This window comes from Accipiter gentilis, chromosome 25 (assembly GCF_929443795.1).
Source record: "Accipiter gentilis chromosome 25, bAccGen1.1, whole genome shotgun sequence".
Taxonomy (NCBI): domain Eukaryota; kingdom Metazoa; phylum Chordata; class Aves; order Accipitriformes; family Accipitridae; genus Astur; species Astur gentilis.
The window spans coordinates 6,257,869-6,273,956 of NC_064904.1; the positions used below are offsets into that span (position 1 = coordinate 6,257,869).

At 46.8% G+C, this 16,088-nt stretch overlaps 1 protein-coding gene across 2 annotated transcripts in view; it reads right to left on the reverse strand.

Moving 5' to 3' along the window:
- The window catches only part of PRIMA1 (proline rich membrane anchor 1), a 55,064-nt gene extending 52,910 nt beyond the window's left edge, over positions 1-2,154 (reverse strand). For both annotated transcript variants that reach the window (XM_049828815.1, XM_049828816.1), the window contains exon 1: positions 1,957-2,154. In XM_049828815.1, coding sequence (XP_049684772.1) covers positions 1,957-2,049 — 93 coding nt within the window. In that variant the 5' untranslated portion in view covers positions 2,050-2,154. The remainder of the gene's footprint in view (positions 1-1,956) is intronic.
- Between the last annotated feature and the right edge of the window lie 13,934 nt (positions 2,155-16,088).

Consider the following 16,088-nt stretch of genomic DNA (forward strand, 5'->3'; position numbering starts at 1 on the left):
ACCCTGCTATTTATCATGACACTTACTGCTCTTTTTTTTAATTATGTCAAAAGCCTCAGACAGAATCATCCCTACTTTCTCGTCACAGTGCTGGCTACGATGCTAATAAGAAAAGATTGTGGGTTCTGATTCAGTTTTGTGGGTTTTTTTAATCAGATAAATGCTTCTCCTCTGATTAGCATCTGACTGATTCTCTTAAGTGCCTCGAGGCAGGGCCTGAGGAGGGAATGCAAAGCTGTGGGAGGGAAGGCCACACCGCCCGTAAGTCATCGCAGGGACGAATGGCTGAAGAGGGGCTGGGAGAAGAGACGCGAGAAAAAACGATGGCTACTACAGATGGAGCAGGGGCAGAGGAGCGACATGATGCGACATTACTGAATTACTCCAGGAGAGTATGGCTTGTGAGACTCGGAAGATAAGAGCAAGGATTATGTCTCAACATAGGGAAACGAGTCACGGGAGGGATTCAAAGATGTGGGGGTTTCAGTCACAGGAAGGCCGGCATGCCGGTGAGTGCTCCACACCTGACCTCCCCGTTGGCACCTGCCGATGGGAGCCTTGGATACCTCCTAGTTTGGGGAGAGCTGGGAAAAAAGCTTGAGTATGAGGAGATTTATTGACTGCCCTTCCGCAGAAGAGCAGGCAATAGCACAAGTACAGTTGACGAATGGGACAACAAAACTTCCAAATTATTGCGAGGAAAGGCTGGGCCCCTTGGCTTTTGCATTTCTTAGAGCCTGTTTCAATTCTTACAAATGTTAATTATTTTTGAAGGATTGGCTTAGATCATCCGAGTAGTTTGCCAGAAAGATATTTATGCAAGTTTTTTTTCTTTTGCCTGCTTGATTGACTGACTGATTCACAGGAGAGAGGTTGCAGAAGGCATCTCTTTTTACACAACTGCACTTTGCTTAAAAATGCAGTTACAGTTTTAACTTTAGCTTAGCTACCTGAATACCTGAGCAGGACAGCAGGAAGGTGGCGCTGGCAGAGACTTCTACGACGGGGGCACTGGTTTAAAGGAGGTTGTTTTTATTGTATTTCTGCTCGTTTTAATCTCTAAGGCGCACAAATCCTCCTTGTCATTCACGGCAGGAGACAAGATGCTAAAACAAACACCATCTCTCTCTAGTCTTTCGGGAGTCGCTAAGTTTAGAACAGGGAGTAAGAGACGTGGAGTCTCCACCGTGTTTTCTCCGAGAAAGAAACTGCAATTGTTCCGTTCCTGAACAGCACTTGGCTGGCTCATCAATCACTCCTCTGAAGACATATATTATAAATAAACTTCAGAATATCGAAGTGACGCATTTGAGTCGAGCTTTGCTGCCGTTCCGATTCTGGGAACTGGATGGGCGCTCTCCCTCACCGTACGTACACGCATCTCTCCCAGCCCGCCTCGCCGGCCACCCCACACTGCAAGCAAGGTCACACGACATCACAGCCCCGGAGTTGGCGACAGCCGATTCAGCCCTTTACCCAGGGAATCCTCAGCTGGCAATCAACACCTCAAACCCACGGCAAACCATTACCAAAATCAGGCTGCCGGAGCTTCGCTCCGCGCACCGCTTCCCCCCGTGCCCCTTGCCGCCCACAGCAAAACGCGCTCGCAAACCCTCCGGCCGCCGGCGCGCCGAAGAAAGTCAACTCCCTCTCGCCCGGGGAGCCCACGCCGAGCCCGGCGCCGCCGGGGGCTCGCAGCCGGCCGCCCGGCCGCCGCGCACCCCGTCCCGCAGCGGCCGCCGCGGAGGGGGCACCGCGCCGAGAGGAGCAACAGCTCTTCCCCGCGCCCGGGGGGCCGCCTGCGCCACCCACACCGACACCGCCGGCCCCGGCCCCCCGCGGCCGGGGGGGCTCTGCCCGCCGCGCCCCCCGCTCCCGCCCCGCCGCCCCCCGCTCCCGGCAGGCGGGCGGGCGGGCGAGGCGCAGCTGCCGGCCGGCAGGCTCGGGCGGCCCTACCTGGACGGAGCCCCAGAGCGGGTGGAGGGCACAGTGCAGCAGCAGGGAGGGCCAGCAGCAGCGGAGCAGCCCCAGCAGCTCCCGGAGCAGCATCCCTCCTGGGCGGGCGGGGGCGCGGGCTCCGGGCGACCTGGGGAGGGAGCAGAGCGAGCCGGCAGCAGAGGCGTTGGCTCACACCCATCCCCGGAGCGCGACTGTCCCAACTTTAATTCTGGAGGGGAGGGAGGGAGGGGGGGAGGGAGGGAGGGAAGAGGGAAGGCGGCGGGGGGGGGGGGGGGAGGGAGGCAGGGAGATGGGCGGGTGGGGAGGGGAAAGGGTGGTCGGGAAAACCCAGCGCCCTGCAAGTCCCGGCTCCCCCAGCAGGGAGACGTGCCTCCACCCCCGCCCTGCCCGCCCCCCTCCCTCCCTCCCTCCCCGCCCGCCCCGCCGGCTTCCCCTCCCCGGGATGCTCCGCCGGCCGCTTGCCCGCGCCGGGGGCTCCCCGGCCGGCGCTCACCCCTGAGCCCGGGGCTCCCTCCCACCCCGGCGGGGGGAGCGGGCGGCGGAAAAAGTTTGGAGCCGGGCGCGGGGGTAGAGGCGCCGGGCGCTGCCGGGGGCGCTGCCGGAGCCGGAGCCGGAGAGGCGGGGAGAGCGGCGTGGCAGCGCAGCCCGGGGATTGCATCTCCCCCCTGCCCGCCGCCGCCGCCGCCGCTGCTGCAGTGATTTTTCAAGCCCATCGAGGCAGTCCCTTGCGCGCTCGGCTCCCCTCGTCTCTCCCTCCCCGCCCGGGCTCCTCCCGGCGGCGGCTTCCCGGCGGGGCCGGCCCGGGGCGGGGGCGGCCCCCGCGGCGGCTCTGGGGGGCCCCGGCGGGGCCGGCAGGCGCCGCACCCGCCCGCTCCCCGCACCCGGCAGCGGGACCACGCCGAGGAGGAGGCGAGGGATCCACCGCGGCACCCCCAGTGTCCCGGAGGAGCCTCATCCCAAATTGCAGCCAGGTGGTTGGGGGGGGGGGGGGGGGGGCGGGTGTGGGGGGGGCTGGGGGGTTTTTTGTTTGGTTGGGGGTTTTTTTGTTTGATTTGATTTGATTTCTTTTTTTTTTCCCCTGGAGCGATGCAAGGGCTCGTCCTGTGACAGGTGGGAGTTGTCCGGTCTGCGTCCCCAGCCCGGTGTCTCTGGGATGCAATGAGGAGGGCACTCCATGGCATTCGTGTTTCCACGTAATAACAAAGCACGCGGAAATGTTTTACCAGTGCTGGGGGGGAAGCGGATAAAGCGCCCCCCAATATGAAGGCGCCGCAGCCTGGCCTTCCCATCCCCACAGAAAGGAAACAGTAGAGAATTGAAGATGGAGAGTACAAAATCAAAGATGAAGATGGTTTTGCTTCCAGTGAAACAGTTAATGAGCAGAACAGTTGCTGTGTGAATGGTGGCCGTTGCTGCAGCTTGGCCTTGGTGGGTATCAGGATGACCAATAAATGTCTGCTGTTGGGCCCATGGCACAGGGGTGCTGCTTTCAGTGTTTCGAAAGCAGTAAGCAAATGGGTTTGGACAAAATGTTGGGCCCAGGGTTTATATTTCATACCCAGAGATGAAATGAGTTTAAGGATACTGAGTTTAGTTTTTCTTTGTACTTCTGGCACCCACTGAGCCAGGTTTAATAATCAGTTTCATAAAAATCTGCTCAGTGAAGCAGGAATGGAAATACATTAACCTCTCAGCTGATAGAGGGCTGAAATTCTCTTTTCGTACCACTGCTACACCAACCTATCTCCATTCATTTCAGCCCCAACAGACGTTGGTTTAAATGTTAGGACTGTCAGGCCCAGCAACATCTTACAAATGAGAACGGCGTAGTGGAATTTAAAGGAGTTACACCTGAGTTGAGGTAGACTCATTGAGCCTAGACATTTATTTGTAAATCCCCATCTTGGGGGGTTTGTAAGGGCGGAATACAGAGAGGCAGAGATGTTATGACCACGGGTATAGGCAGTAATTGCACAGCAAATATAGTTTCTGTAATGATGCTGAAAAAGATGGCGTCCTTTTCTGTAAGTCTACTGCGTAACACGCAGTGCTTAATATATTGTGCTCATTCAATTATAGTTTTAGTGAGCTGGACTCACAAGGGACAGCAAAGCTTTTCAGGCTTTCTGGTGATTTCCTGAAGGTATTTCAGCACTTGGTCACAGTACAGAACATAATAAATTGCACCATCTGTATACATAGTTCTTGGTTCCTGACAGAATGAGAGATAAGGCTTTAGGCATTGTACGCCAAAAAAATACAACACAGATTTCTTTTCTTTCAGTATTTACAATGCCTTAATGTCAGAAGAACGGTGGATTTTTCTGCCATTAGCAATTGTCCAAGTAGCTGTCTCAAAGCGTTGTTCCTGTGCTTCAAAGACAACCCAGGGAACTGAGGACACAGAGTCGAACTCGACCCTCAGTCGCACGGAAGCAAGTGCAATCAGGGATATTGTTCTGACACAAACAAGAGCATAGTTTGGCCCAGGTAATCAGCATCTTTTCTGTTTTGCACTGGTAATTGACAGTTCCCTTGGGGAAATGATTGGGCTGTGGATATATTAAATCCAGTCTTTGGCCCCAGTCATGTGGTCCACACACAGGCATATTTCCCATTAGACTGAATGGCTGAAGAAAGGGCTGAATTTGTGCCCTATTCTTGTCCACATGATACCAGCTCTTTTCATTAATTGCATTGGCTTCTATTCTGTAGTTTCTATGGAGAGAAAATAGAGTCCAGGAGTTTTTCCCACTTATGAGGAAGATAGATGACATGGTGCTTGTAAGACTGCAGGCCCTGAATCAATGACAGGCTTGAAAGGTGTTTTGCTTAATAACACATTGAGTGTTTTGTAGCACCAGGACTGGTATGAGGAAGAACGTGACGATTTGTCTGCAGCAGTCACACTACTGAAGTGTTGAGGTGGATATTGGCTCGGGGTACGATGCCTGAACCAGAACCAGGATTTCTTGGGTTGTAGTCCCACTACTAGCCACGACTTCCTCTGCTGCCTTGGGCACATTTTTAAAGTTACCTGCACAAGGTTCCCTGCCTGTCAAAACAACATGGCCAAATCCAGCTACCTGAAGGCTGCGGTGTGTTTGGTGGTGGCGGCAATAATGGGGTCCTGTCCTCCAAGACATATTTAGCACATCACAGAAATCAGGAGCAATGCCAGATAGTTTGCTGGTGTGATCAACACAGGTCCATGCTCTGGCTCTGTGCTCTGGAGGTGAAAAGTGCCTTGCAAGTAAGTGTCACAGCTCAAAATAATAACTTAAGCTATTTGAAAAGATTGTTTTGTTTGTTTTCAGAAAAAGACTGCAGAAACAGCATCATTCAAGCAGTCTCTCAAAAATTTAAGATGAATATTAATACTCAATAGAATGATGACCATTACTCTTTCTCCCTTTCATCTTTGGTTTTGTTGTCAAAGAAAAGTATTTATCTTGCTCACTTTGTGGGGTTTTTTAAACAATTGTGGATAATCAGAACAATCATGATTAACACTCCAATACAGCAACTACTCAGGCAACATTAGTAAGGACTGCAACACTGATTAGCTGTACAAACAAATATTACCGTACTCCTTTAATCTAAGTAGCCATAATGGTTATAATGGACTCTAAGAGGCTGTTTAGTTTATCGGTATAGATTGAGTTTACGACATGTATTCAAGTGTTCAGAGGGCACAGGAGAAGGTTCTCTTCCAGGTTGACTTGTCAAAACTTCACTAAAATCAATAGATACTCACCAGTCTGGCTTCAGGCAGAATTTGTCCCTATGTCTTCGGAGTGGGCTTTTAGCCGGAGCCAGCAGCAGAGGAAGCGAAGGTGACCACTTCTCAAGCTTTGTGGTCAGTCAGGCCTAAGAAGAATCCACTTAAGCTGTTTTTGCTAATGACATTTCTGGATGTGAGTCAATGGACTCAAGAAGAGTGTCCGAACTGATGAAACACTAGCCAAAACATAAACAGAAAACATTTCAGCGCTGAGATTTCAAAGCCTTCTGCAGCCTGAAAGCACCATCTCTCAGATTAATTTTTGGTTTTGAGTCTAGAATATCATAAACAAGCTGGTAAATTTACAGCATCACTTTGACTTGCACTGAAAATACTTTTGTTGCTATTCTTTTAAAGATATTTTTATTGGTCCTTATATCTAAAGTAGTGCTCTCAGCATGTGGAAAGCAAATTTATTGGTTTGGGGTTTAGAGTCTCTACCCAGGAATCCACACCTTACTGGGAAGTTTTTAGGAGATCACAAATTAACAAAGGTCACAGCAGCAGAAACAGTGGAGGAATTTGCAGTTTTCCAATCACCGTCATCAATTCTCAGGGAGAGGAGAGGGTTCTTCTCGATGATCCCAATTACTTTAAAGAATACAGAACAACACTAGGACCCTTAATTTTATTTACATACACTAGTAACAGATTTGATTTTTGGAAGACTTCATCGTTCAATTGTTTGATAATTCCAGCTTGTGGAAAAAGATTCCCAACTTTGAGCACATCTAGAACAAATTGTTATAACACTGATTCTTTCTTTTTTTTTTTTTCCTATTAATTTAATAGTTAATCAAATTTTAGAAGTGGGTTTTAAGTTTTAAAAGTGTCTGAATTTCAGGAAGTGCTCTTCAAGTTTTCTCCCAGATAAATACGGGCTATTGCATTGCACGTGGAAAACAAAGGCAGGTTGTCTACTTTCCCTTGGTATAGATCAGGAATACCTTCATCAAAATCAATGGATCCACGTCAGTTTAGGTGAGGACTGAATAGGACCAATGTGGGAAACTGCATCATGTAATCTTTAGCTCATGCTCCAGCACCTGAAATTAGAGGACATGGCAGATTTGTATTCATGGCCAGAAAAGCTATGGCTATACATCGTGTAAGCATATTCTTGCCTTTTCAGTTTTCTAGCTCTGAAATGCTGCATTCAGTGATAAACAAGCCTCCTGCTCACTCACTTTCGTTTTTTTCTCACAATTTGTTGTCTTCAGCAAATGGATTGCTCAGCAGTATCACTGTTCTTTGTTTATAAATGTAAAGGTAAAATGTGTGGGATTAGTTATTAAAGTGTCCAGAAAAGTCCCAGATATAAGGAAGTGCTTGTATGTCCCAAATATGTCTGTTTTTTCCAGCTCTATCAATTGCTCAAACAACACATTGCTTCTCCTTACAGATATTACATTCTTAGTCCCTTGTGGCTACTATAATGAAGTCCCTACATGCTGAGTGAACTGCAGGTTGCAGGAATCTCTTAAGTGCTATGTCACTTTTACACTCAATATTCACTGCTGCTTAGGTTTCATCTGTCTTTACAGAAGATTAAATAGTTGTTATTTGAATGTGTAGAAGACAGTGTGAAAACATTGCCTTCACATTTACTCTTGGACTCTGTCTGGGTCCCTTGCAGATCCAATGTAAAAGACAGGACTGGTCACAAATTTCCGGGAGGAATTCCTCATCTGCTTTACCGGGGAAATCCAGTACAATTGCCTAATAGGTTATGGTCTGTAGCTGCTCCACTGGAAATGGAAATGATGGCTGATCAGGTGACAGATGTCCATCAAACCTTAGTAAGCCCTGGAAAGATACCACATTGTTTATTCCATACTACTATTAAGGATGTGTTTCTCTACTGCCCTTGAGGTTGTTATAGATGAAGAATAAAATAAGACCAGAACCATGATTGCCCAGACCATTATGGAAACTGATAGATGGCAAGGACAAGGCTGAGTAAACGTACGAGAGTGTAAGTAGTTCCAGCTGAAAGGCAAGGATGGAGAATCACTATTTCTAAGAAAAAACTTACCAGTATAGCTTCTTTTTTTTTAACTCCCCCTGCAAATAGAAACCAGCACATATTTTGGTCTAATTGTGTGGTCTGACTGATCTAATTTTGATTGTTAGTTTGGTGAATCCCAAGTATCAGAATCTTCCCCAAAACTACAAGTCCAAGAGTTTCTATGCCCAGCAAAAATATGATTGAATTGGTGACGAAAACCATTGTCTGTAGGTCTGTATATTTGACAAAGTTTCTTCAAAAAATGCTTGAAATATGGTCCATTCTTTCTGCCCTCTCTCTCTTATTTCTTACCTCTAATAGACATGATTCCCAGTCTGAACCATTGGGAACCAGATTTTAGAAAGCTGTCAGTCTGCGGATCTCAGGTGTGGATTGTCCAACCTGTCTTTGTGGCTGCGAGCACACAGACCATCCGGGTTAATATCTGGGTTCCAAACTGTGGAGATGCTTCAGCCTGAGCACTCAAGTGAGAGGATGGGGAACACGGTACAAAACCCTCAGAGGATGAAAGACGGCAGAGCAGAGCTGATTTATATCTACATCTTTTGCATTTTAATACAGACCATCGTGCTGCTGTGTGCGGTCAGGAGAGCGTGACTGGACGCAATCCAAGAAGAGCTTCTCAGACACAAGGTAGCAGGACAAACAGCAGCCAGCAGAGCAAAGCCCTGGCGCACGGAGGTTCCCCCTCGACCTGCGTGCAAGCACACCGTTTACACAGGAGGCAGGAACACAAGGTGCTGGTTGATTGATTCCAGGCCATAAGGGTGTTTGATGATAGCATAAACTGCAGGAAAAGCTTGAATAACATATGAAATTATTCAATAATTAATAGAAGTAAACAGAAATACTCCACTGAAAACAAGCTTTGTAAATAGTTTCTCCCCATTGTTTTTCTTTTTCCTTATTGTTTTGGTCAGTGGGATACATTTGAAACACGATGGCAGCGGTCCCTCCATTTTGACATATCACCTCTCTGCCTACATTTGTGTATGGGGGAATGGATGTGAGGGACTCGCTTATTGCTAAGCTTTCTGTTGCAGGTGAGCAGAAGAAATTGAAATCTGCCCCAGGAAGCCAAGCAGACGACTTGGCAAGCAAGCAGTTAACACGGGATGACAGAAGGGGGGAGTGACTGTATTCTCTGAAGAACTGAGCAACCCGTGCCACTGCCTTCACCTCTGTGTGAGCACAGACTTAGGAAGGAAAGGATGGAAGGTTGTTCTCGGTGGTCTGCCTCCCTCAGTTCTTCTACTGCTAGTGCACACCAGACCCGCATCTTGTCAGAGAGGGCACCGACTGTGAAAATCCTGTGCAAAATCACACTGGGCCATTCTCTTACCTGAGGATTATCCCACAGTGCAAGGGGCTCTGAGAGGAATATCCGTGTGCGGGGCGGAAGGAGAGAGTTACCCATGTGTGTATGCACATATGGACAGTCACTGAAAAGGGAAAAGAAAGTAACTTTCTAACAATGAGGGGGTTTTGAGATGTGTGTGCCATGTTCTCATTCACTTTTCCCCATCCCACCTACTCTGCAAGCCCCATCAGGAAGACTTGGAGATGCCTGGATGTCAAAGTGAGGTGTAGCCTGTACACAGGGAAGAGCGGGAGTGTGTCCTTACGTGGACGGCTGAAGTAAAAGGAGTTTCAGGTTTGAATCACTGTGGTACATGTACAACTATGGTTTGAATGTGCATATAAACTGTGCGCCCCAGAGAACACCTCCTACCGGTGAGCACCCTCCCCTTACCATCACTTAGAGTACTACCTCTGTCCCTTCGGAAGGGTTTGTAGCCTCCTCCGCAGAGATCCCTTACCAAGGGCACTCCAGGCTGCAGCAAACACACAAACCTGCGCTCCTTTGGATGAGCAACGTGGAGGCCCTTTGGCGTTTAGCAAAACATGACTAAACTCTGCCCAACTTCATCAGGGTGAATTGCGTCTGGCCCTGGTTTCAAGAGGAAATCACGAAGGTGTTATTAATTGTTGTAAAAAAGCACGGGTAGAAACACACCCCAAGTTATTTTTTTTTTCTCTTCACTTACCTGTAAGCTCCACAGTGGATTTTGGTAAAGAGCCATTCTACTGTTTCTTTAACAATACATTCAGCAAATGTGGCATCCATTGTGGCGAGGTGGATGTGGTAATTTGTGCCACTGATGAATGTGTCACATTTGTTAATGGCAGGGAAAGAAATATGAGGTTGTGCCAATGCCTTAACAGAGAATTTTGGTGAATATTTTATAACAGCCGAGGTTAAGAGTTAAGAGCCAGACTCCAAGCAGGTCAGATTGTAATGGGCCCATCTGTCTCATAACAAGAGCTATTGATCGGTTATTAGTCCTAGCTAGTGGGGGACTATCACAAAGATACCACTGGCAGCAGAGCTCGTGTCCTGGTTTCAGCTGGGATAGAGTTAATTGTCTTCCTAGTAGCTGGTACAGTGCTATGTTTTTGAGTTTGGTATGAGAAGAATGTTGATAACGCTGATGTTTTCAGTTGTTGCTAAGTAGTGTTTAGCTTAAAGTCAAGGATTTTTCAGCTTCTCATGCCCAGCCAGCAAGAAGGCTGGAGAGGCACAAGAAGTTGGGAGGGGACACAGCCAGGACAGCTGACCCAAACTGGCCAACAGGGTATTCCATACCGTGTGATGTCATGCCTAGTATATAAACTGGGGGGAGTGGGGGTGGGGAGATTGCGGCTCGGGGACTAACCGGGCATCGATTGGCGGGTGGTGAGCAATTGCATTGTGCCTCACTTGTACATTCCAATCATTTTATTATTACTATTGTAATTTTATTAGTGTTATCATTGTCATTATTAGTTTCTTCTTTTCTGTTCTATTAAACCATTCTTATCTCAACCCGCAAGTTTTACTTCTTTTCCGGATTCTCTCCCCCATCCCACTGGGTGGGAGGGAGTGAGTGAGCGGCTGCGTGGTGCTTAGTTGCTGGCTGGGGTTAAACCATGACAGCTCACCATTGAGATCTGCTGCAGTTGGATAGCACTGGGGTTAATGGGAAGAGTTTCTCTTCAACATCTGGATGCTGAGAACCAAACACTGCTCTGGGACAAACATTGGCGGTTCCCAGTGGCATTACTGGTAGCAGCTCCCAGTTCTCCCAACCAGTCTCTGTTTGGTATATAATACAGGCGTTTGTTTTATATATTAATTCAAAACTGTCCAGTACAGCTGTACTCTCCTGAAAATATACTGTGGTTCTGTCTGCAGCTGGGAAGGAAGATCTACCAGTTTGTCAGTGGTTTCTAGGCTTTTACAAGGTGTTAGGTCTCTGTAAGTCTTTTGCATCATCTATGTCTGAAGTCACCATAAGGCACGCACACCAATCCAGTTGGCCACTGCTGTCATTTCTTAGATCTCATGTGGTCTGTATCTATCTGAAGAAAGAGAAGAAAGACACCTGAACTGGTGCCTATGCTTTCTGGTATGCAGAAGATATACTGAGATCTGCCTGCTGACCATAGGATGGTAGGTTATCTTCACGTCTGGTAAGATATTGCTAGAATCTTGGTAGATTTAGGCTCGCCTATCTGTTAGGCCAGCCTAATCCAACAGCTGAGTAGCTGTTAGATTAGGCCAGTAGCTGGGAATGTGTTTCCTCGTGGCTTAGACTGACTATCAAAAAGCCACACGCAGACTGCCTGACAGACCTTGTCGCCTTCCTTGTACAGAAGACAGCCAAACAGGACTGGCTACTGCACTAATACTTGCTTGGCCTTTGAAGAACATAGATGAACACCATTACGGAAGTTCAAAAATCTACAGTAGAAAATATTTTAGACATTGAGGTACTGCAAAGCATTTTACTTCTCTCAGCAACAACCATGCTTGTGTTCCTAAAGCAGTCCTACCAGGCAGTATCCCATGGGTTTCTATTGTCCCCTCTGAGTATTTTCTAGGGTCAGAAGGCATTTGTCTGGGAGCAAGGCTCACCACAGGTGTAGGCCTGGTGGCATACACATTGCAAAGTATTTTCGCAGCTAGACATAAAGAAAAGACAAAAATATATTTAGAAAATTACAATTCTAAGGAAAAAAGTGTAAGTTCTGAAATGCTTTACAAGTTGTTACTAACTCCAAATTGCTTCCCTGGCAGAATCTTATGCAAAACATGTGGATGCTAGGATGTCCTCTTACTAAGGCCACCAATATCAGCAGACATTTATCAGTCTACAGTTTCAACACACCGTTGGTTTTGCTCTGGATCAGCCAGTGGATTTAGGCTTTATTGTTTTCTGAAAAAGTTAGCTCCTATCAATAAAATTTCAGTTCCCATCTTTAGCTTTCTAAGATTATAGTGTTCTGGTTTTCATTATTATTGGAAACATTCAAATCCTTGATCTGTTCCTTTTTCATCTTACCAAATACGTGCACTAGGTAGAAGAAGAAAGCTCTCTCTTTATAGGGCCTGACAGCCCATAGTTCCTCAAGCTGAAGAACTTACACCTTGGAGCACTCTTCATCTTGCAGTCTGCTTTGTTTCACCAAACAGTGAGAGAGCTCTCAGGAAGACAGGGGTTAAGGTTTCCACCGCCACATCCCCTAACGCCAGTGCCCACACTCTGTTCCACACAGATTGAAGTGTGCTCTCTCTTGCTTTAAATTTCCACCATCCCTGCTCAGTCTATGTGAAAAGGGATGAAAGAACGTGCTGCAAAATTCCCACGTTCTCTTCGGGGAAGGGATTTCTTGTTGTGTTGAGTGATGGGCCATATCATGTTTTTGCTGGCACTAATAATACTCAGCTAGTGAGTACATTTTCAGGGTATTATTGTGTTTGCAACATATTTGTTTGCAGCTTACCTGTAGGCAATGTGATATAATCAGAGAGAAGAAAGAGGCTGGATATAATTTTAAGTACCCTATCACTGGATATTTTAAAGGATATTAGAAATGCATCTGTAAGGATCAACAGAGGCTGAACCTGTTTGGGGACTGGAGGATGGATCAGATCCATCTTTGTCAGCCCTTCTTGTTGCTCAGACCACCAAGTATCACCCTGTGCCATATTTTCACAATGTTTTTCATTTCAAAATGGGCTAGGTTTTGAATGTTGGTGTTTTCACTTTTTCAATTTTTTTTGCTTGTTAGTTCCACTTGTCTGTGCAGGAGGTGGGGGAAGAGTCCGTGTGCTTTTTTTTTTTAAGTTTGCAATTTTTTTTCCACATTCTGATGTCTTGGAAACCCCTGGGAGCCACTGTTTTGAGGAACCTTCCCATCCATGTCTCTGATGCAGTGGTGGGAGATAACTGGTGTGCAAGGTGTCACGAAGAGATAATTGAGGCAACAGTAGCCAATCTTTGCTAATGACAACACATTTCAGATTACCCTGGCACAGCGTCCTCCTAAGCCCACAGACACACACAGTCTCAGATGTGTTGGCTGGGGACACTCACTCCCTGGGAGGTAACACGCTAACCGCTGGTACTTCTCACACTGCTGACCGCCCCTCACACTGTTCTGTCTGTCCCCATGTTTGAAGGTCCAATCCTGTTTAACCGACTGTTAGGCCTCTGCTGACGCTTCGTATGTCCTTTAGCTTATGCCTCATATCATCCCACCACTAGCAGCTGATTTGAAAAAAAATGCACCCAAAGGCCCCCTGTGAGACTGACATTATTTTGCATTCATCTCAGTGCCTCTGAAGCATTTTGAGATCCTCCAATGAAAGTCATTACATAATTGCAAAGCATTTTATTGTTAAAACTTTAAATCATGACAGATTTTGAATACGTATTTTTTGTGACTCAGTAATGAATAATCACAATTTGCATATAATATTTTCCTGTATTCAGCATACCCTTCTTCTCATTTAATCTTTCTGACTTGTGCTGCTGTAATAACCCCAAACCTGAATTACAGAAGCAACTGTGGATCACCTTGCTGTTAACTTGTTGATGAGTAATCTTGATATACTTATAGGCAGGAATAGTTGACAATTTTTTGTAGTGAGCAGGAAGGAAACCCATAATCAGAGGAAACATTTCTCTGTTTATGAGCAAGTGCGTCCATTTTGCTTTCTTTGTATCCAAAGCTATAGTGGCTGTCTAATATGAATATTATTTCCTTGTGCTTATTACTGCAGTGCCAAGGGATGAGCTAATATTGGGGCTTCACTTCATAAGGTCTTGGTCAAATACGGACAAATAGGCAGTGATACCCCAGTTCACTTGTGGTCTTAAAGAGCAGAACAGTGAGAAGGTATAAAATGCAAGCATTATTGGAAAGTGATAAGTAATTCTCTGTCCTTTATGTATATTTATTTGCAAAGGACAGTTTAATTTTTCTTGGAAACACTATGCTACTTGTCTAATCAGCTCCTTAGCTGCCCTTTTCTGGTTTCCCTTGAATGTATCAGCCAGGTGACAGCAGCAGTCCTGCAGAGACCCAGCTGTGGGAGAGGAGCTGAAATGCCTGCAGCAGCCTGCGTGTGCCCATGTCTGTAGAGCACTGTCCAGTGAACTGGAAATCCAGAGTCCAGCTCCACACACTTGTCCTAGACTTATAGGAACATAATTCTGCCATTGTATACTGGATATTGCAGGCAGGAGCGCGTTGTCTTTGTTACCTTCAGAAAGGGACGTGACCAGAGTTAGGACCTTCCTGGCCAGGAGGAAGCCCTGGGTCTGCCATGCTTCTTTCCATAACAAACCTCCACTGTCCTTTTGAAGGTCTTTGCAATGTGTCCTCCCAGGAAACAGGCTCCTGAAGATGGTATATCCTATGGCTTCTTTCATTATGGGGGATTTTAGCTAGGATGACTTCTTGCCTGGGGGAACAAATCTTTACTCAAGTAAAAGAATTGCCTCGCAACAAAGCTGTTTTACCAGATACTGGTTTGTCCCATCCCTCTCCTGCACTTGAGTATATTCTCATAATGCTCATTTTTGCTGAAATAATCCAGCATCAGCTATGCTGACAATCCCACACAGAGCTATTTAGAGCAGCTAAGAGGTGTTTCGGGTCCCAGAGCAAACAGGCTGGTTCTCATCCCCCTTTTTCCTTCCTCCTTTCTCCTACAGGTTAACCCAGTGCTGACTCCCCTCTCCCCAGCCCCACTGGTGGTGGTGGTGCAGAGGCACTCTCTGGGATGCAGCTCCAGAGTCCCAAGGCATTCACCCCTGCCCCCCCCCCCCCCCCTTTGGTGGGGTTTGACAGAACTGTTCAGGATATGCATTAGTCCTTTTCTCTCCAATTTTATGGTGCTGGAGCATGATTAGCTCTCAGCTAGTACAGGTCTCGCCCTCCTCATCTTTTCAAATGTAAGTCGGTCATCAGGCTTCTTCCCAGGCATGTCCAGCTACTGAATCCCATTTTGCTGTTTGAATCTGGAAGCTGAACTTGCCACTGCCAGATTGGAAAATAAGCCACCACACTGCTGCAGAAAGAGAATAATTGCACCAGAATGATTTTGGTTGGGATTACTTGGGGTAAACTGACAAATACTCTGGGTGCATTTTCACACGCTGGCTTCAGTGGGGTAACCCGCCTGCAGTGAGACACCTGCGTACAGAGGCTTTCAGGCACCTTCAGCCCTGCTAACATCCTCTGTCCCTCACAGTTCAAACTCATTTCTATAACTAGCTCAAGGGCAAGAAAAACCTGATTCCCCTCTCTTCACAACCAGTTTTAGCTAGAACCAGGTTTTAGGCAAGTTTTAGCTTTGGCTTGATTCAAGTAGAGAGTTCTAGTGAGCACTGTCAGAGCCCGCTGGCACCTACAGGGTGCGAAACTCCATCAGCAACAGGCACTTTGCATAGTTTTTTTTTTGGAAAGGGGGAAAATTTGTGTCCAAAAGCTTTCTCCAGTGTCAACCTTCTGCTTTCAAGAACATTTCTCTTTCTGCTATTTCCAGTCTGAACTGGGGGTGAGGTTAGCTTTTTTCAAATACTCATTCATGCTTCCTTTTCATTTGTTTAAATTACACTCATCCATCTTGTCCATCAATATGTTGCCTTGCTTACCACAAAGATAATAAACTCCTGCACCCATAAACACTTTGGTCCATAACTTTTCTCACATAAATATGCTCATTAACTTTTCTACAGGATGACTTGCATGAGGAAGATGACATATGTTCTCACTGGTAGGAAGATAAGAGTCTGAGGTAATTGGATTAGCTGTAATAGAAAAATGGGTGAGCTGCGGAGATGGAATTCACCCAGGACTGATTTGGAGCACAGAATATCAGTATACTGCAAATCTGGTAGCAAATGATGCTTGTTTAGATGGCAGTTCAGGAGGCTTTATAAGTGCATATCTAACACTGAATCTGTGTATCATCTGTAAGAT